This window comes from Oryza glaberrima, chromosome 3, assembly GCF_000147395.1.
Source record: "Oryza glaberrima chromosome 3, OglaRS2, whole genome shotgun sequence".
Classification (NCBI taxonomy): Eukaryota; Viridiplantae; Streptophyta; class Magnoliopsida; order Poales; family Poaceae; genus Oryza; species Oryza glaberrima.
The window spans coordinates 18,286,231-18,306,608 of record NC_068328.1 but is presented as its reverse complement, the minus strand read 5'-3'; the positions used below and the strand labels follow the sequence as shown (position 1 = coordinate 18,306,608).

Here is a 20,378-nt window from a genome sequence, read left to right as displayed (position 1 = left end):
TTGTTGCATATTGCTAAGAACAACCAAAGTAGAAAATTTAGGTAGTACAACATTCTCATCTATAGATGCATCAAATGTAGCAAGGAGTGAGTTCACCTGCTGTTGTAGTTTCTTCGCACGACTTCGCGTAATCGGTCATTCCATTACTTGGTCATGTGTAACAGTAGTTGAATTTGGTATAGTCATGACTGGAATGTCCTCATCATCATCTTTTTAAGGGTATTGGTGAGCATATTTTGGACCTAGGTCTAATATGTCCGTAGCCTATATTTTTAGGTGTGCCCTGTTGCTTGTCTTTAGGGACATATGCATTTTTTGCTTAGGTAAAAGTGCACGTGATCAAGTGCCCAATACCTTAAAATCATTTTATACTGTTTTTACTCAACTTTTTAGGAGTTAGTACAATTCATTTTAAAAGGTACCAAACAATGAAGCTTTATATAGCATAGCTGCCCCACTGACTTTTTAATATATGTATAAGTCAAGGCATTGTTTGAGTTTAGAAAGCAATCGATTGGATACAATAACGTTGCTTTTTGCCACATAAGTGTGCATTTTAATTTATAGACCAATTTTATGGCTTAGGCTGATTATATATTTTGGTCATTTTCCAGGCGATTGGTAAATCTTTTATGAGTTTATTGACTCGGATTTTACACCACGTGTGTCATATATTTCCAGGAGTAGTGAAATCATGTGTTTTTTAAGGACTTAAGCACATTAATTAAAGCAGTATGCATATGGTGTGTGCCCATTGCTTAAAAATTTCTTTACTCACAGCATACATGCTTCTTTATAGTTGTTTTGCTATTTGAATTTTCAAAGATGTAGTCAACTTTAGGTTGCTCGCATCATATTTTACAAAGCAATCGATTTTATCACTTGAGTATTGTTTACTCGGGGGTTCATACCGCATATACTATTATTATGGTACTTAGGTGGCTTAAAACCACTCAGCTGGTTGATTTATTAATTCTCTGACTATATGTTTAGTTTGTTCAACTAACCACATAGTCGGGGGGCTACACCTAATTAGGTACATCTAGTTGATGTACCTAAGTAAATATTCTTAAATTTTTTCAGCCCTCCACAGCCTCATGATTTGGTTAGAGCACTCAGGAGACCATGGCAAAAATGATTGAAGCACTTGGCTTTTGGTGATTTAGCTCGGGAGAAGATTATCTTTTCAACTGTGAAGGTCTCAGGGGCTACTGTGGAGAATATGAATACCAGATACCGACACGGCCTCCACATTCTACTAGAGATAGGAGGTGAGCCACATCCATATATTATGTAATAGATTAGGAAACTGATGCCGTGTCTGGCTAGGTTTCTTCTTTGTAACCCTGCCCCTCAACCTATGTAAGGCGGGCAGGGAGCCCTCTCCAAGGGCATGAACGCAAATATTCACAACTAGATCATCGGATCAATACTACACCCGACGGCTATTACCTTTCATTGAGAGTACCTAAACCGGTCTAAATTCTTGTCTCCGTATCTATCCATCTACCCGTTTATATTGCTGAATTCCATTTTCTACAAGACACGAGCTATGGTCCGTCACACTATTGCCCAAAATCATATGACAAGGCGAGCTAACAAAACAAATTGCCACCAGCCCACCATACTCTCCGTTTCTCTCTTACAAGGACCATCTGAAGTTTGGACACTACTCCTAGGGAGCAATCACATAACCAGTATATTACTGCCTTTTTATTTTTTAGAACTGACATTACTATCTATTTGAAAATATTATCAAGTTTGAGTTTGTTCCGAATCACATTGATTTGACATATGCCAGCAATGACTAATGCAAATTGAGCACGCAATCGAGGAAGACAAAAACGAAAACCACCAAAATTTACTGACAATTTGAACACATCTATACTAAGATAAAAAGTACAAGTTCATCCACAATCCTCCGATCCTTCACATTCACTGTAGCATGGGACTCACCTGTCATGAAAGAAACCGCAGTACCGCACCATCCGCAGACCACGTCGCGCACGGGAAAAAAATTTCGCCGAAAAACAAACTGCTTCCTCTTTTTCGCGAAAAAACTGCCTCCCCTTCTCCTTCGCACGCGTCCTCCGCGACGCACATCGCGCGCCTGGTCCGTCGGCGCCGCCGCCGCGCGCGCGCCCGCCTGAGCCGCTACCCGTCGCCGCCTCGGATCCGCCGCCTCCTGCCGGAGCCGCTCGGAGCAGGGTGCCGTCGTCGTCGCCGAGGGAGCGGGCCGCATCGCCGCCGCCGCCTCCTACGCCACCGCCCCTCCGCCGTCGTCGCATCTGTCCTCGGCCAGATCGGCGCCACCGCGGTCGCCGTCACATACATTCCTCCCTGTCCACCGCCTCCGCCGCCGACGCCCCACCCAGGTATCTTATTCCTCTCTCAAGCGTCGCCAACCCTCTCCCCAAACCCTAATCTCTTCCTCTCCTCCCCTCACGCGCCGCCGCGGATGCCCTTGCCGTAGTATCGTCTCGCCGTCGGTCGCCCGAGCAGGGTGGAGTGGGCGAGGCGCCTCTCTTCGACAAAACCATCGGACGCGCCTCCACATCGTCACCGCCTGCGCCTCCTCGCCGCCGGTGCTCACGGTCCACCCCGCCCATGCATCCCAGCCGACGGCCCCCGCCTCCACATCGCTCGCGCTCGCGCTCCCGCCCGCGCCTCACCGCCGACAGCGCTCGCCCTCCACCCCGCCCGCCGCCGCCGACTCCTCGCGCCCTCCTGCCACCCGTCGGCGTGACCAGGCAGCCGCCGACGCTTGCGCACACCCTCCCGCCAGCCCTCAATCCGCCCTTTTTGGTTTGGTCACATGATTCAGGTTATATGTTTCTCCTCTCATTCATCTCTTGTGTTTGTGGAGACTACACCGAGCATGTACATTGCTTTCTGGCCATGCTTCCCCTACTGCTTGAGGAAATGATTCAATGGTTAGGAACTAATTCAATAGATAGCAAATTCATGGAGTTCCAAAATATTTCATATAGTTTCAGGTTAGATTTCTGTTTCGTACTTGATGCCGCATACTTCGATGTGATTCTTGCTAAGGAATCATCTTTCATGTAAGATGATTACTAAACAATGCCTTGCTGCCTGTGCATGACTGAAATTATGTTGTGCAAAGTATTAGATTGCATATTATTGTAACAAAATTGTGGGCTGCAATGTACAATATTTACTATTTCTCACAGATTTGTCAGATTACTGTCGCAGTTCAAAAACTGGGTTTAAACCTGGCTTGAACCGCATCTTTCTATTGTGAATTAATGTTCCGTCACGGAAGCAATGGATTGTAATTGTATTGTACCAGTTTACTTGATAATTTTCTAAACTTATTATTTCCGGAATATGGCCTGCATTGTAATCTTGGACAGCCATGTTTTGATTGGGAATTTTTTTGTCTACTCTGAGTCAATTGTTTGAACATGCCTGGTAAAATTTTCCATCAGAATAATAGTGTCCATTAAGTAATATATTCTATATAGTGATCTAAAACATCAGTTGCATTTTTCTGAACCCTAAACAGTTGCCAAAACACCCGTCACCGCAAGTCCACACGCCCTCCACCAATCTTGACCAATGACGCTGGCGCCATCGAACGACACGGCAGGTCGTAGGATCAGCATTTATAATTCCTGTCGTTGCAATCACCTTCCATGCGGGCTCCAGATTCATGGCGTCATAAGAGAGAACAACTGGAACCTTACTTATTTTTTTTTCTGCATTCTTTGCAATATACCATGAAGTTCTACTTTACTATTGTTTGGACCTGCTACTAATACTTCGTCTATTTTCTTAAACAGGATCTATGTCTGTTACTCCCACTCATGGAAGGGCTCCCGTAGGAGACATCATAAAAGTAGGGGTTGCCAAACAAAACATAACCCATCACATTAAGAATTTAGCTTCCTTTGGTGCTACCCAAACCTGTTCAGGAATCATGAAAAGGATAGGTAATATATTTTGCTCCTAAAAATTCTGGATATTTTTTTAGATAATGGATTAAATAAAACCTGGCCTCTACATCCCGAAGGATGTACACAGCCACAGCATTACATCACCAAGCACTTAGGCTTACAAACAAGATCAAAAGCAAACGCCACCATAGGAGGCCAAAAAATTCTGGATATATACGGTAATAAACATCATGTTTGTTTATAACAAGGAAAGATATGCCTCCTTTTGTGCTGCCCAAAATAAATCATTGAAACAAACCATGATATGCTTGTTTATATTCACCATTTCATGGTCATTATGTTTATGGAGATTCATAAATTTTAGTTATCATGTCTGTTTTGATTCAGATCTGGACTTTACAAAAAAAATTGTTATATATTAAACAATCAGTGCTCGTTCTCAATTTTTATTCACAATGCTTGGCAGTTACATGGAATGGCACCCTATAACCTATTGTGCTTGGCGATATTACAAATTAAAGTGGCACCAATCTTAAGAGGAAGCGATATTACAAATGATTCTCTATGGATGCTTCTTAGAGTTCAATCTATACATTGGATTTAGATTGGATGGTGTGTCGATGCATTGTAGGCTGCTTCGTAAGTTATTTGATTGCTCCATAGAGTTTGCAAGGTTGACTGTGCTCCACAAGATACAGAAACTCACTTTTCCCTCTTCCATTGCATATACCCTTTATGGCTTTTGAAAAAATTTGGCCCAATCAATCCATGTTTTATACAATGATCATCATTGTAGCAAGCTCATGGATTGGATGCAAAGTTCTGTTGGATTGCACTGACAATATTATTGCTTCAACAAAGATAAACTTTCAATATTCAGCGAAAGATGAGTTAGCCAAACATGCTTTCTTATTATGGTAAATTAAGTCATACTTTATTTTTTCAGCAATCGATAATCTAAGAGTTTTTTTTTCCATTTAACAAAAAGGCAATATTTCCTAAGTTCCTATTGCTTATTATTTATAGAGCTGAAGAATTTAAAATGTTTTAGTTCATCGCGCACTACAGGGTGATTTGTGCTAGCCTAATCTGTTGGCTGCTAGGACCCCCCTAATTTAGTTTGCAGCAAAAACTAATCTGATGTTGGGTTGAAGAATATCAATGATCTCAAAGCTCTGAAGCAACTCTATCTTTCTTTGAATGTTAACCTGACAAAAAATCCTGGAGCTAATTTCTGGTATTGTTCCATTTTACAACCCTACGGAAATCGGAGGCAGCTTCTTAATACAATGAACAACGTTGGCAACTCTACACCAGATTCATCAACAGAGTCAGGTCTATTCTTTCCAAAGTTTTATCTTCCCTACCCTGCTGCATGTTGTGAGTTTAACAAAATATGAGTGTGTCTTGTGTGCGTGCGCAACCTTTTACTTATTACTCTAAAAAGTTCAGGTACTGGATATTGTTTCTCAATGTGTTATAACTACCGCTTCAGTTATAGGTGATTATATTGTTGGCCATTGTTTACCGATGAGAAGACGTGTAAAAGTGAAGATATTGTTATGATATTCCGATGTATCCTAATTAGGTACATGCACATCACTTTCTCTCATGCGCATGGGTTGCTTCATCAAATGATTAACATGTTGAATTTTATTTTATTTTTTAAGTTGAATCATGTACTCAAAACGAGGCATCATATATCAGATAAAGGATTTCTGGATTAATAGATGTGTTCATGGCCTCCAGATACATGCGCACGGAAGGATAAGTTTAATTATGTGCATTTTGTCATCCTTGGTTGATCATGTCTAAAGTTGAACTAGAACTAACATTTAGATCTTTATATTTTTCAGTGGTGAATTCATCTCTGAACTTTAAATGACAACCCGATATTTTATTCGACGAAGTGCGTGTGCGGTTTGATGGCCCTGAGATGGCATTTATCCCTGCAGTTTCTGTCACTCAAAACTCGGTCAGTTCTCGTTTCTTAGAACAATGTAAATTGTTTGCATGATGTAATACAAAGTGACACGTCAGTGTTCATTTTTCCAGGTAAGCTCACCTGCTAACGATATATTTACACTCTAATTTTAGTGTAATTATGTATTTCCAGTGGGATGCGTTATTTTGCGTGGACATATTATGGCAAACTTGGACACGAGACTGGTAGTATCATAAAATTATCAGTTTAGATAGAGGAAGCCTTTGCTGATTCAGTCCAGGAGATAGACTGTCTTTTCTGGAAGATGTTTATGCATGATGGCTTGCCTGAAGACCATCTTCCCTTCATATCTATTTCACTCCCTGTTATGTTGTCTATGGTGATATGAGTTGATATTTATGGGAGAAAGTTTTATCTGAGATGCTTGCCAATTCAAAAAAAAAAAAATGCACTGTGAATAATGATATTATTTATCGTACCTAATGGTCTAATATCACTATAGTATTGTAGTTCTATATGAGTTATATTTATACGATAAGATTCTTATTTGAAGAAAAAAGCGAATGTTAATTAGAATATAATGTTGTGTGCTTTCTGTAGGATGTTTGTGATCAATATGACATGCCCAAAAAATCCTTGTTCTGCACATAATTTGCATTTAGGATAAACTGCTACTTGTAGGGTTAAAATTGATTTAAGCGATGAATGTATCTTTTTTTTTCAATCTACTTCATTTAATATACATCAATGTGCCTTGCATGTGCCTGCTCACTAGTGAACAAAAAATCCCTCTCTTGCGGGGAACAAAATAATTCCTTTAATAAATCCTACCGAACACCTCTTACATACAACTGGAGGTCACCGTGTATCTAGAGATCAGCTATCAAAAAGTCCAAAAAGGAGCAGCCATCAGATGAGACTTACATGCCAAGCATTTACAGTTGCGCCAAAGAAACCTCTGTCGCCCATAATTCTCTATCGGGCAGGACCTGTCATTTACAGCCATTGGAAGCACAACGTGCGAGATAATGGAAGGATGCTATGCTGGGTTTCCTCTTGCTAAGGCCCTGTTTGGAAGGCATGAATTTTAGTTTCACATGAAACGGTTCGATTTCCAGAGGAATATGAGCATATTCCCGCATACCAAACGAGCCCCTAAGCCCTAACTAAACCAATGCAAGAACCAACCTACAAAGCCAATACACGCTGCTCAGCGGCGCTTGGAAGCAGCACACCCAGATTGGACTGAAGAACAGAACAATTTACCCAGCTAAACACTACCAAAATTTCATGCTATCCACTCTCTTCTTTTAACTGTAAGGAAGAAACTGAAGATGCATTCCGCAAACCATCTCTGCGCGACGACCGTTGCCCCCTATCCTTGTGAGGTAAATTGCTGGAAGACGATACGTTGGCATTAGCGGAAGAATGGCTACTGTTCCTGGCTGCTGGCACGTCATGGCTGTGCTTGCCTTCATATGTAGTTATCACAGCCTTTGGGTCTTGTGAGGATCTCTCAATATGCTTCTTCACATCACATCCTTGGTACGTGCATTTGTAGTAACTCCTACAAAGTTAAAAAGAAGTAGATAAGCGGCAAGTAATCAGTTTAGATAGATTGCCAGAGATAAAGGGAGATATCAATAGCACCAAATGGACCTGATGACTAAATAGTTAAAACTTTAGATAAATATCATTTCAAAACAGCTGTAAACCTGTCCAAAAAGAGCCATCCCGAACTTAAATGTTCTTCAACAGGGTAACTTAATAAAGGACAAATCATAATATGACAAACATGTACAGAGTCATAAAACAGAAAAAGCTCAAGTGCATGTCAGTTAACCTTCTAAATCATATATAATGACCAGCTAAAGCGGATAGGATCAAAGCTTGTTCAGAGGTGGCTACAGCCACAATTATGCCAAGGTTAGTCCATAACCTGGTTTTGCTAAGTCCCACTTATGCATTAAAAAAAAAGTCCACACCTGATTTTGTTTAGTACAACTAGACAACATCCAAATTAAACTACATTTGGAGAATCTTGAGTTGGATTTGAAGTATTTTTTTTCCCCAAATATGTATAGAAAAAAAAACATTGAGAATTAGTAGCCTAATGCAACACGTTTTTTTTTTCTCGATGTTCCTTGTGTTTGCTCAGTTCTAGCTTTAATCTATGGTTTCATATTGAGGGTTTTCGTTCAAGTAGTTCAAGAAAGTTCTTTAAAGCTTCATAGGTTAATTCCAGTCTAGTTTAACCTAGTTTTTTCAGGAACTTTTGATCTATATTTCTGACTGGAAACAATAATTTGGAACAATTTTCAAATATAGTCAACTTTCTATGGTATAAGTAAGGCCCCAAGTATAGGAGATGTCCTGATTAAAAATTTCCTGATTTTATTCATATATTTCCTCTGCTTGTGGGCCTCTCCTATATACAGACTTCGCTAAAGATTAATAAAGCAAGAAAGTACTACTGCCTCAATTCCAAATTATAAGGGATTTTGCCCATGTAGTTGCATGGGCAAAATCTACTACATCATCCGTTCCACAATGTAAGTCATTCTAGCATTTTCCACATTCATATTTATGTTAATAGATCTAGACATATATCTATCTAGATTCATTAACATCAATATGAATGTGGGAAATGCTAGAATGACTTACATTGTGAAACGGAGGAAGTATATTTTAGGACAGAGGTAGTATATAGGAAGTTCAAGGCCCAATTATATTGAAGTACACAAGAGAGTCCTAGACATATCTTTCACGTGGGTACTGAAACCCTTCCATGGAGAGAAGGCTGCAATTCCCTCACTCCCACTGGAGTGTCAACAAGTTTGCCAGATACCCTCATCAAATTGCTCAAAGCCCCGTCATGCCCGTGATCCTCTCGAGCCCTTTGTCCATTGGCTGAACTCTCTAGCTGCCAATACGTCAAGGATCTCAAAACAACTTCATCAAGTGCTTCCCCAATTCAGTATGAGGACAAGCTGCTTTCAGAGAGGGGATATATCATGTGGAGGCGCACCTACAGCCCACCAACACAGGGCTACAAGTGCACCAGCCAGTGGCGGAGCCATGTACAAACTGTGGGATCAGCTGACCCCACAGCTTTTTCACTAACACCCTTATGGGTACTAATTTTTCCATGTAAATCCACTGAATTTTGCATAAATGGCCCCACTAAAATATCAAGCAATGATAATGGACCCCACAGGGTAAAATTGCTGGCTCTACTGCCAGCCACCACAATACGCCTACAAGTTTTAGAGAAATGTTTCCTAATTAGCTATTTCCTTATTTTGTTGCTTTATTTCCTTCATTAGTATGTTTCCATAAATTTAGGACCTTTGGTTGTGGGCCTCTCCTATATATGGACTTTGGCTAAATATGAGTAAAGCGAGCATAAAATACCAAAAGGTCCAAAATCTCCCTCCCTCATTCTGTCAACACAGCGACGAGGCACACTTCACCCTCATCATCCCGTCAGCCAAGGCTATTCTCCCAGCTCTACTCATGAAAATCCTTTAATGAAGCCCCACAACAAATCAGACTCCAATAACACACAGCATTCATCAGCCACGTCAATAATATTTCAGGAACAAGTGCAAGGAATGATTCGTACACCATGTTTCTACAACTATAAAAGTAGCAAGTTCTAATCATAAGGCCATATTATGCCACTGAGTTTCATCCACATCTATTACTTGTAACACAAGACCCACATTCCAGTGAGACATCATGGCACTAGACATTTGATGGAACGTGGTGGCATAAAATGGATCGCCCATTTTGGAATAATTAATGGGTCCAAGATAGCATGGGGCTCTGTACCAAAAAAAAATAAAGTGATTGCATTGAGCTATTCAGAGTTGCTCCAATATAATGAAAAAACATGGCAGAACATCGGGAACAAGTGCAATTTGAAAAACAGAATTACCTTGGGTGAGGATTCCCTTTTACTACTTTTTGACCATACTTGCGCCATCGGTAGCCATCATCCAAAAGATCAACCTCACTAGTTGTTTGCACAATGATTCTTTGAGCTGGAGCTGGCACATGTCTGTCCAATAGAAACTAGCATTTATATATTGAAGCTCAGAAAATGTCCAAGTAAAACAAAAATGTTTTGTAGACCACCTTTTGTTCGCATTTCCATCACTAGTAGCTCCACCCTCAACCTTCACTTCTTCCTCGCCTTGATCATTGCTATCACTTGAGCCCGATATTTGCTCACCCCTATCTCCCCTCCTGGATGATGAAGGACCACCATCATTTGATGCCTTGAATTTTCCAGAATAATCTTGGGAGCCCTGTTCTGATCTAGTTGATGCATCTTCCTTCTCAGGGGAAACATCTGCTTCATTTAGTAAAGCGCCACCATCTTTGGACCTTCTTTTTGGTGGTCGTTGGTGGTTATGCTGGCCTCTATAAAGTATTTGAGTAATCTGTCCGTCAGATGAGCGCTCCACTTTCTTCTTAACTGGACAGCTTAAATGGGTACATTTATAATAGCTCCTTGGATACTCCCCACCCTTAACTGCCTTCTGGCCATACTTCCGCCAGTTGTAGCCATCATCAGCAGGTTTATCCTCAGTGAGGGCAGTAGTTTGGAATCCATGTGAAACCTCAGTTGATTCAATGTTGCTATTATCTGTGTGGGATGGCAGAGTTGGTATTTCTCGTGGTGATGACACATTGGCAGAAGAGTTGACATGTTGTGATGCCAACACTGAAGTCGTTGTCGACGAGAACGGGAGTGAGAAATCTGATTGATTAATCATACTGTACGGAGAATGGACTGCTTCTGCTGTTACTTGTGCCAAGGCTTGTTGATGGGACATTTCAAAGTTCCCCTGTGCAAAGAAACATGGTAACATCTGTAAGCCGATACATTCACATATCTTTATTGGCAAATGTAACAACAAATATTTAGCATAAGTAAATAAAAAGGTGGCAGAGAAATCAAAATTGAGCTTAATTGCCATGGCTTCAAACATTTACTAACAAGAAATAATCGCTCATTGTTATAACAATAGAAGGGAAGATAACTTCAGTATCACTAGGTGAGTTGGCATTCAGGACAGCACAAACACATTTACAGGCTAATTGGAAGAATTTCATCCCACTTACTACAGGTTATACTGCACTAAAAAAATTATTTTTTACATGCAAAATAACTAGGGATCAGGAAATATTTGAAAATATTACTTTGCCAGGTACGTGAGATTGGCTGTACATTGGGAATCAGCAGTAATGTGCTATAAATTTCAAACGTTACCTGAATCAAATAGTATCAGTGACAACTCAAACTTGGAATCTGTCACGACCTCACAACTTTATGCTAAAAGACCACTCAAAGGCTCACTGATCTCAGAGACTTTTCATATTGTTATTTAGCTGGTTACTTTTCAAGGTGTTATGGTCTAAAGGATGGAGTTCCAGAAACAAGACTTATGGAAAAAAGCAGCAGCTTACACTAACCATAGCAGATATTGCTCATATTCCTAGGATTGGGATCATCTCAATTACCCTGATAAAATTGGCAAAACTACCAAAAGGATTTCTCTCACATTTGCTGGATTAGACTACTCAAAACAAACATTTGCCTGAGATATACTCCATGTTGATGCCTGAGGCTTGATGGAGGGCATTGGCAATGCTGTTCAACATCCCTTACCACCTAGGTTCAAGTCATAGGACCCATGCGAGTGATCACCACTTTTTTAATAAATTTTTGCTAGTCTACAGTTCCTGCCATGTTTAAGATATTCCCTTTTTAGATCTATAGCACCAAAAGATTTCAGTTCACTTCAGTAGTACTGAAAGTTGCCATTCTGATTTGTAGGAATCCATTCAATCTTTAGTTAGCTGTCACCACTCACCATATTACTCTTCCCTTCAGTGAAAAGCAGAGCAGAGCATGGTAGAGGCTACAAAACCAACTTTGGATGGTATAGAACCAATTCTGCGGACAAGGCAAAAATACTTTGAGCTAGTTGATCATGTTAATTAGAATGCAATACTGGGATATCTAGAGTAGATATGGTTAAAAGGCAGTCCCATTAGGGCATCTTCGATGCAGAATGCCTGACGAGGTGCTTTGGAAGAGAAAATAATCAAGTCCCTTGTGAATTGTGCCCTGCAATGCAAGGTGCTCAGAACTGCTTCCAATCTGATTCATGCAGGGAGTTGTCCACCTAAATCGGCAGCCATGCAGATTGGTAGAATCAAAAAGTTGTTGGTTCCGTTAATTAAGCACTTGAGGTAGCATCAACTCCTGAAGAAGCATCGAGCGCCTAGGCTTAACCTGACTATGGAAAAAATCTGGATTTATTTTTGTAAGAGCCTCCCTAGCCTACAGAAATTGCTTAAAATCATAGCCAAAATCTAAAAAAAGAAATGTTTTAGAGCACCGACACTGGTAGCAAGTGAGGACTATCGTGTATCTTTTCTTAAAGAAAGATGCGCTGGAATAACTATGGCCTGGTTTAGTTCCCAACTTTTTCTTCAAACTTCCAACTTTTCCATCACATCAAAACTTTCCTACACACACAAACTTCCAACTTTTCCGTCACATCGTTCCAATTTCAACCAAACTTCCAATTTTAGCATGAACTAAACACACTATATATCATTTAGTAAGGAATGAGATGGAGCCCAAACTCATGAGTCAAACAAATGATATCATACCGAGTAAGGCTGTGTTCGTTCCAGCCCATTCCCAACAAGAATAGTACACACGGAAAACGAAATGGTCCATTAGCGCGTGATTAATTAAGTATTAGCTATTTTTTTCAAAAATGGATCAATATGATTTTTTTAAGCAACTTTTGTATAGAAACTTTTTACAAAAAAAAGGTACCATTTAGTAGTTTGAAAAGCGTGCGCGCGGAAAACAAGAGGGGAGAGTTGGGAAAACATGGTGCCAAACACAGCCTTACTGTGTTTCCCACACTGGTAGGGAAGTAATGAGCTATTTAATTTACACCATCAAGTCTAGAATTAGCTTATGTCAGCTACAATTATCAACTTCCAAAAGTCTAGGACACGATCATCATTTTGCTCAACTGAATGTAACATCCTTTGATGCAAGTATGCGATAGCATGGTGCTTTCTATCCTTGGTTTGCCCAAGAACAGCTCCCGCAGTAAAATCACTAGCATTGCACATGATTTCAAACGGCAGCGACCAATCAGGGGGTTGGATGATTGGTGCTGAGATGAGTGATTCCTTAAAGATTTTAAAGGATTTTAGACACTTATCATCAAAGTCAAACAGAGCATCCTTAGCTAGCAAGGCAGTTAGGGGTCTAGCGATTTTAGAGAAATCCTTTATGAAACGTCTATAAAACCCCGCATGACCCAAGAAGCTACGGACTCCCTTGACATTGACAGGAGGTGGGAGCTATCGAATTACTTCGATTTTTGCTCTGTCCACCTCAACTCCCCTTTCGAAGATTTGATGTCTCAGGACTATTCCTTCATGAACCATGAAGTGGCACTTTTCCCAATTAAGTACCAAGTCCTTTTTCCTGACATCCTTGTAGGACCCTGTCTAAGTTCTCCAGACAATGATCGAAAGTTTTACCATAGACTAAAAAATTGTCCATGAAGACTTCCATGGTATCCTCAATCATGTCGGAGAAAATAGACGTCATGCATCTTTGATCATCGAGATGGATGGGGATTTGGTGATAACCAAAATACCCATCAAGGAAACAAAAGAAGGAATGGTTCGCTAGCCGCTCAAGCATTTCATCAATGAAAGGCAGCGGAAAGTGATCTTCTTAGTAGCCTTGTTGAGTTTCCTATAGTCAATACACATCCTCCATCCCGTGACGGTTCGTTGTGGGATCAACTCGTTGTTTGAGTTTTCAACGACCGTCATGCCTCCCTTCTTAGGCACTACCTGAACAGGGCTAACCCACTCACTATATGGCACGGGATAGATAATCCCGGCATATAGGAGTTTCAAGACTTCCTTTTTGATGACCTCCCTTATCGCATTGTTTAGCCTCCTCTAAGGTTCCCTAGATGGTGTACAAGACGGGTCGAAGGGAACGCGATGAGTGCAAAGGGTCGGACTGATGCCTTTTAAGTCTTGGAGGGAATAGCTAAAAGCAACACGATGCTTTTCTAAAACAGCGATAAGTCGGGTCGTCTCCCTCTCAGAGAGTTTGTCACTTATAATGACTGGAGACTCTGCATCACTGTTCAGAAATGCATAGCGTAGGCCTGAAGGTAAGGGCTTTAGCTCAATTGGGGCTCATGACGGCTGATCCATTTTTGGCAGATCAATCGTTTCTCCGGATTCATCCACCCCTTCATTGAATTCCTCGATGGATTCATCGAGATTAGACTCTGGGGGCTCGAATGGAGAAATAGCCATCACTTCCTCAATTGGCTCAGGAACAGGAAGAGGCTCCATCAAAGAATTGGTTGATTGCAATACAGGGACGGAGGTGACGATTCTTCCTACTTTTAGGTTGAGGACACCGGTTTCGGGCACATTTAAGAGTTTCTCTATGGGATGTCCTATGAGTATGTCAAAATCAGAGATATCAAACAGATGGAAATCTAAGATGACCTCAACGCTATTGTACCGTATGGGCACTCCAGAGATAATCCCTAAACATTCGGTAGTAGGATTTGTGGAGATTTGGAAGGTTTTGATGGTTGGTACCAACGGTCTGTCCCCTAACCAAGGATACCTTTTCTTGAACTTATCTGCCTGCTTGGCAGAAAAGCTGAACTTCCACTGAAAACTCCAAAGGATAAGGCAAGCATTGTACACTCCACTCAGTGTGAACTCATTCAACCTTGGCAAGCATTAAATAGAATTGCCACTAGGATGTAATAATGGGAATACATCTACGTGCATGAATCCAGATAACACTACAACGTACTAACATCACTACGACTATTGTGTAACCAATATCAACATGGCTGTTAGCCCAAAACCGGGAGACGTTGGCCCAACCGGGAGAAAGCCTTGCTACACCCCAAAAGCTAACTCAAGAGGTGAGGGGCTCCCCCCACTTTTAAGTTGGTTCAACTCCCTAGATTAGCAATGTGGGACTATTCCCAACAATCTCCCCCGTCACACATTGGTGCCCCTTAGCCCTGACCGGCCCCACACACAGGCACATACGGGCCTCACACCCGCGGTCCACTGACCGGCCCCACACACGGGCACATACGGGCCTCACACCCGCGGTCCACTGGGCTTTGGGCTTACACCGCCCTAAGTGTGCACAAGCACTAGAGATTGTGGGTTTGGCTCTGATACCACTTGTTAGCCCAAAACCGGGAGACGTTGGCCCAACCGGGAGAAAGCCTTGCTACACCCCAAAAGCTAGCTCAAGAGGTGAGGGGCTCCCCCCACTTTTAAGTTGGTTCAACTCCTCCTAGATTAGCAATGTGGGACTATTCCCAACAATGGCTAGCAAAAGAAGAGGAAAAAAACATATAGTTAGCAAAAAGACATAAACACGCATTATTTTTTTAGCTACACAAAGGGAAATAATTTACCAATTTCAACATTCATAGGGTCAAATAGATCAGGTCACTTGCTATAAATGCTAGTATCACCAAGATCCTTGACATGTAACAGATAATCATTATATGCTTTGTGCCTCCTGTGCTAGTGCTAATTTAAAAAGAGCATTTGCAAATTTCAGATCTCAAACCATGCGCCTACCATACCTGTAAACCCTAACAGAGCCTACATCATCATGCTGTTACAACCTCCATGATTTCTATAATTGATCAAATACAACACCCATAATTGCTAACGCGCCGTTTGGAACATTTGTATGCTCTTATATTTATAATAATATCAATATTTTACCAGCATAATTTCAAGCCTTTTTGTCCGTATCAATAGTTCAGTATGATTGTCCCTAACTCTATAAGATACATATCTAAAAATTTAGTTACAGCATGAAATAGAAATGCCTGAAGACCTTCACCCACATGGTATCATGAAGTCTAACAGAAAACCACAACTATTTTCTTGCCTCATCATTGATAACAAATAGGAGACTCAATTAGATGGCAATAGGAGAGAACTATATCAAAATCTATCAAGTTCCATTTTCATCAAATGTGCTGCCCCAGGGTTATAAGTCTCCTCTCCACATGGAATCGTACTATTAGCTAGTCTCCCCTCAATGGCAAAAAGATTGAACTGCAGGATCAACCAATAACAGCTATCCAAGAGAACCAAAGGAACCTGGTCAACAAAAAGAGAACCAAAGGCCCCTGACCCATGCCATATATATCATAAACCTATTTTAACTAAGCGATGATGAGCAGAAACATTCCACATAACCCAAAACGCAGCTAACAGTCATGAGTAGCAAACTGCTCCGCATCCCCTGTCCCGCAGTCCAGTAGGCTAACATACCATACCACGTAGTTATTGGCAATGCAAAAACAGATTTGCTAAAGAAGTGTTCACAGTTATTTCCCCCCAAAACTTTCAGTTTGTAGACCATTCGATCGCGTTGAGATTTGTGCGAGAATGGCGAAATTTACTTTCAGTTTGTAGACCATTGCATCATGTTGACATTCGTGTGAGAGAGTGTAGGAAAACAATTTTGCACAGCTGCACAGGGCGGAGGTCAAACCCACTGCCTCTCGTGCAAAAGAAAGAAGCGCTAGCCAGTGAGCCCCATGTGGGTTTTTGTTGATTTTATAGTAGTTAGGTATAAGTTACAGTAATATAATTATAATATATTTACAATGTGATTATACTCAAATTATAGTGCTATAGTTACATTTTTAAGTTTTTCAATAAAAAAAACTGTCAAATGTTATCCAGCAACCCATCACCTTGTGCAAGACACTCAACTACAGTGGAAAAGAACAATACTTCCTCCGACCCAGAATATAGGCAGTTTTTAGGTGGGCACGAATATTAAGAAAGTAGATCGAGATGATTGGAGGAGGGTTGTGATTGGTGGAGAGGAGAAAGTAGGTGAAAAGAATGGTTGTGATTGGTTGAGAAGAGAGGGTATTTGGAGAAATAACTTCATTTTAGGACAAGTTATTGCGCTAGAAATAGCTACATTTTGGAACTGAGGTAGTACCGCAGCATTCAGATACCCAGTACGTGGACAGTAGTAGTCAGTAGTACCACGAAATGGCACTAGTGGTTAAAATGACCCGGACCCTACCTGACTGTTGCACGGCTGTGCGCCTCCCAAACAACCTCACAGTTTCAATAACAGCACGCAAATCTGGATAGGCGGGTCCAACACAATCATCATTGTACTAACCTTTACATGTATCAGCAATGAAAATAGGAACAGTACGATAGTACCTGCAAAATATAACCAACTAGCTGTACAGTAGCGGACACTCAGTCACGCAGTAGCACGGAACATAGGCAAGGACAAAGCACCAAGCGGGCCGTCGAGCAGAGAGATAAGATAAATAAAGCTACGATTGTTGATTGGCTTGTGGTGAGTATGTTACCGTCGGGGAGAAGAGGCCGGGGGAGCCCCCGAGGAACGCGGTGGGGCTGAGTCCGTGCGGCACCGGGAACGGTGAGGGCGGAGCGGGGGCGGAGGCGGCGGGGTAGCCCATGGCGCCGACGAGGAGCTGGGTGAAAGAGCCCTGGAAGGCCGGGGAGGGCGCGTCGGGGAAGAGCGAGGCGGCGAGAGTGAGCGCGCCGGGGCTGGACTCGGCGGAGAAGAGGGAACCGGCCGCGGATCGCGGGGGCAGCGAGAGCGTGGGGAGCAGCGGCGGCGCGGGCGGGCGGCGGGCGCCGTTGCCGCCGCCCTCGTGCGCCGCCATGGGGGAAGGAGGGAGAGGGCCGGCCCGGAGCGTTTTTTGGGGGAACTTGTTGCCGGGGGTGGCTGTATGAGAGGGGTGGGAAGCAAAGCAAAAAAGGTACGGCGAGTCCACGGCTACGGCTCTCTTATGCGTTGCGGTCACGAGGTGGAGGTGGAGGCGGAGGCACGCACTGGGATTCTGGGAAGCACGGCGCGGTGAAAAGTAGCACGTTGACTTGGCCCCGCCGCTTTCTTTCGTGATAGGCCCCTCGCCTCTTACTGGACGGGTATGGCGTGCGGAGCCGCTCCGTTGAGGGTACCGCGGGCAAGCTGCGGGCTGGCGGAGTGCCGGTCTGCTCGTAGCGATTGGTACTAGCGGCCGGTTTGGTTGGACCGAGTTTTTAAGAGGCTATTAAGTGTTTTGTTTGATTGAGAGGCATAGGAATTTTGGTGGGATTGGGATGGAGAATTGAGGAAGAAACGCCTTTATTTTTAATACCTGGGTAGGGGCAGGTAATTGGGGGATTCCTCCTTTACTTTGTCTAAGCAAATCTAAGCCATCCGTTTTTATTAATGAGCTAATCTCTAACAAAACTCCCTGTCAATTTCCATCACATCTACCAAACAAGACATTGGGATTAAAAATCAAATTCCCATCTTAATCTCATCATAAATTTCCTTATGTAAACTCCCAATCCCCTTCCCTCAAGTTACCAATCAAACCGTAGAGGAATGAGTCATTTTTCAAAACTTATTATTTTATTATAAATAAACTTTTGCAAAAACTTATTTTGCAGTGAGATCTTTTCTCAGCATTAGGGTAATTGGCACTGATTATGGAGCATATGGGAACCGGATATCCATGTAAATTGTATATCTAACTAGAGATAGGAGATGAACCGGATCCATGTATTATGTTATAAAGTACTACCTCCGTTTTAGGATATACTTCCTCCGGTTTTATAATAATTGACGTTCTGAACAAGTTTGAGGTCAAAATTTAATAACTTTGACCATCAATAACTTTAAAAATAAAATATTTAGTTTAAAGAAACTAGAACAGAATATATATAGATTTGTTTTTCAAAAATACCATTATAAAAGTAAAAATGCATTTATTTGTTGTGTATATTATAATAAAAATATAAGGTCAAATATACATTTTGTAGATCGTGTCATTGTCCAAAAGTTAATTAAAATGAAACCGGAGGGAGTAAGACTTTCTAGCATTGCCTAGATTCATTAACATCTATATGAATGTGTGCAATGCTAGAAAGTCTTATAACCTGAAACGGATGAAGTAGGATTCAGTTGTCATGTTCCCTTATAGAAACCCAGTTGAATACTACCCAGCACTCCTTCCGTCCCATTTTAAGTGTCGCCATGGTTTTCGGGGCCCAATTTTGATCGTCCATCTTATTTGAAATTTTTTTAAAAAATTTAAAAACATAAGTCACAAGTAAAGTATTGTTCATGTTTTTATCATCTCATAACAACAAAAATACTAATTATAAAAAATTTTCAAATAAGACGGATGTTCAAAGTTGGGCACAGAAACTCATAGTTGCACTTAAAATGAGACAGAGGGAGTAATAGATTAGGAAAGTGATACCGGCTCCGACTAGATTTTTCTCTTTGTAACCTTGCCACCAACCCACATAAGGTGGGCAGGGAGACCTCCACATGGACATAAGCACAATCAGATCATTAGATCAATACAACACCTGGCACGGGTGACATCTGTAAGTGTCATGGATATCACGTACCCAATAATAATCGATTCAGCTCGGCGGTGCCTACCACATACTATGTCTTATACGAAAAAAACTTCGTATATAAAAGAGTTCCGGATAAGGAAGGATGAGTAGAGTTCTATACGAAAACGACAAGGACTACTTGAATTGTATCCATATTGGTCTCCCTGGTTCAACTTGGACAAGGGGGCACTATGGGTATAAATATAAGCCCCTCTAGGATGAGAGGGGACAAGACACAAGATACAACATACACACGAGCCAATACGCTGCCAAATACGACATTATATCAACATTAGAAATTAGTCTAGACATACCCTATCCGGTGTCTAAATATTGTACTTGTAAATATTTTACTTGTGTGATTCAGGTGAATAAGAGCAACACTGGCGATTAGTCTAGACATACCCTATCCGGTGTCTAAATATTGTACTTGTGTGATTCAGATAAATAAGAGCAACACCGGCTTCAGCCATCAGGATGTAGGGCTATTACCTGTCATATCACTCATGCGCACTCGGGAAGAATTTCCAGGCCAAGCACGCTTAACCTCAAAATTCTTTAGAGATCGGCTTCCTGAAAAGAATTTCCAAGCCAAGCACGCTTAACCTCATATGGTTATCATAGGTCATAGACGAAGAAGTTGCAATATGAGTATTGGCAATATGAGTATTGTATCCCCAGCTTTCATAGGTCATAGACTGCCCTCATAAACCAACACAAGTCTTTTCTGCACATTTTGTCCTCACTCGTACGCACTCGGGAAGAATTTTCCGATCGGTCACCCATCCCTAAATTGCTCCAGGCCAAGCACGCTTAACCTTAAAGTTATTTAGAGATTGGCTTCCGGAAAAGAAGTTGCAACTTGTTGATATAAGTATTCTATTAATCATATTAAGCCCTAGGCCGGGATGTTACACCCTGGTACCGATGATCCTCATACCATCCAAATATTGTAGTCGCGATCTCAAACGTCG

At 41.6% G+C, this 20,378-nt stretch overlaps 1 protein-coding gene and 1 long non-coding RNA gene across 15 annotated transcripts; one reads left to right on the top strand and one right to left on the bottom strand.

Moving 5' to 3' along the window:
• The first annotated feature begins 2,004 nt into the window (after positions 1-2,004).
• On the top strand, positions 2,005-6,284 carry LOC127765773 (uncharacterized). 13 transcript variants are annotated; one of them, XR_008016164.1, is made up of 6 exons: positions 2,006-2,375; positions 2,474-2,824; positions 3,530-3,613; positions 3,807-5,508; positions 5,591-5,895; positions 6,037-6,284. It is a non-coding gene; the product is annotated as an uncharacterized LOC127765773 (long non-coding RNA). The 13 variants fall into 13 exon arrangements; XR_008016162.1 differs by having other exon boundaries at positions 2,005-2,375; positions 3,530-5,508; XR_008016160.1 differs by having other exon boundaries at positions 2,005-2,375; positions 2,474-3,613.
• Positions 6,285-6,484: 200 nt separating this feature from the next.
• LOC127765771 (probable WRKY transcription factor 4) lies at positions 6,485-17,916 on the bottom strand. 2 transcript variants are annotated; one of them, XM_052290725.1, is made up of 4 exons: positions 17,349-17,875; positions 10,006-10,721; positions 9,806-9,928; positions 6,485-7,432 (listed from the first exon to the last, which is right to left on the bottom strand). In XM_052290725.1, exons 1-4 carry the CDS (start codon positions 17,667-17,669, stop codon positions 7,159-7,161), a joined length of 1,434 nt encoding a protein of 477 aa, XP_052146685.1. In that variant the 5' UTR covers positions 17,670-17,875; the 3' UTR covers positions 6,485-7,158. The 2 variants fall into 2 exon arrangements, with proteins under 2 accessions (XP_052146685.1, XP_052146686.1); XM_052290726.1 differs by lacking the exon at positions 6,485-7,432 and adding an exon at positions 7,439-9,693 and having other exon boundaries at positions 17,349-17,916.
• Positions 17,917-20,378: the final 2,462 nt, after the last annotated feature.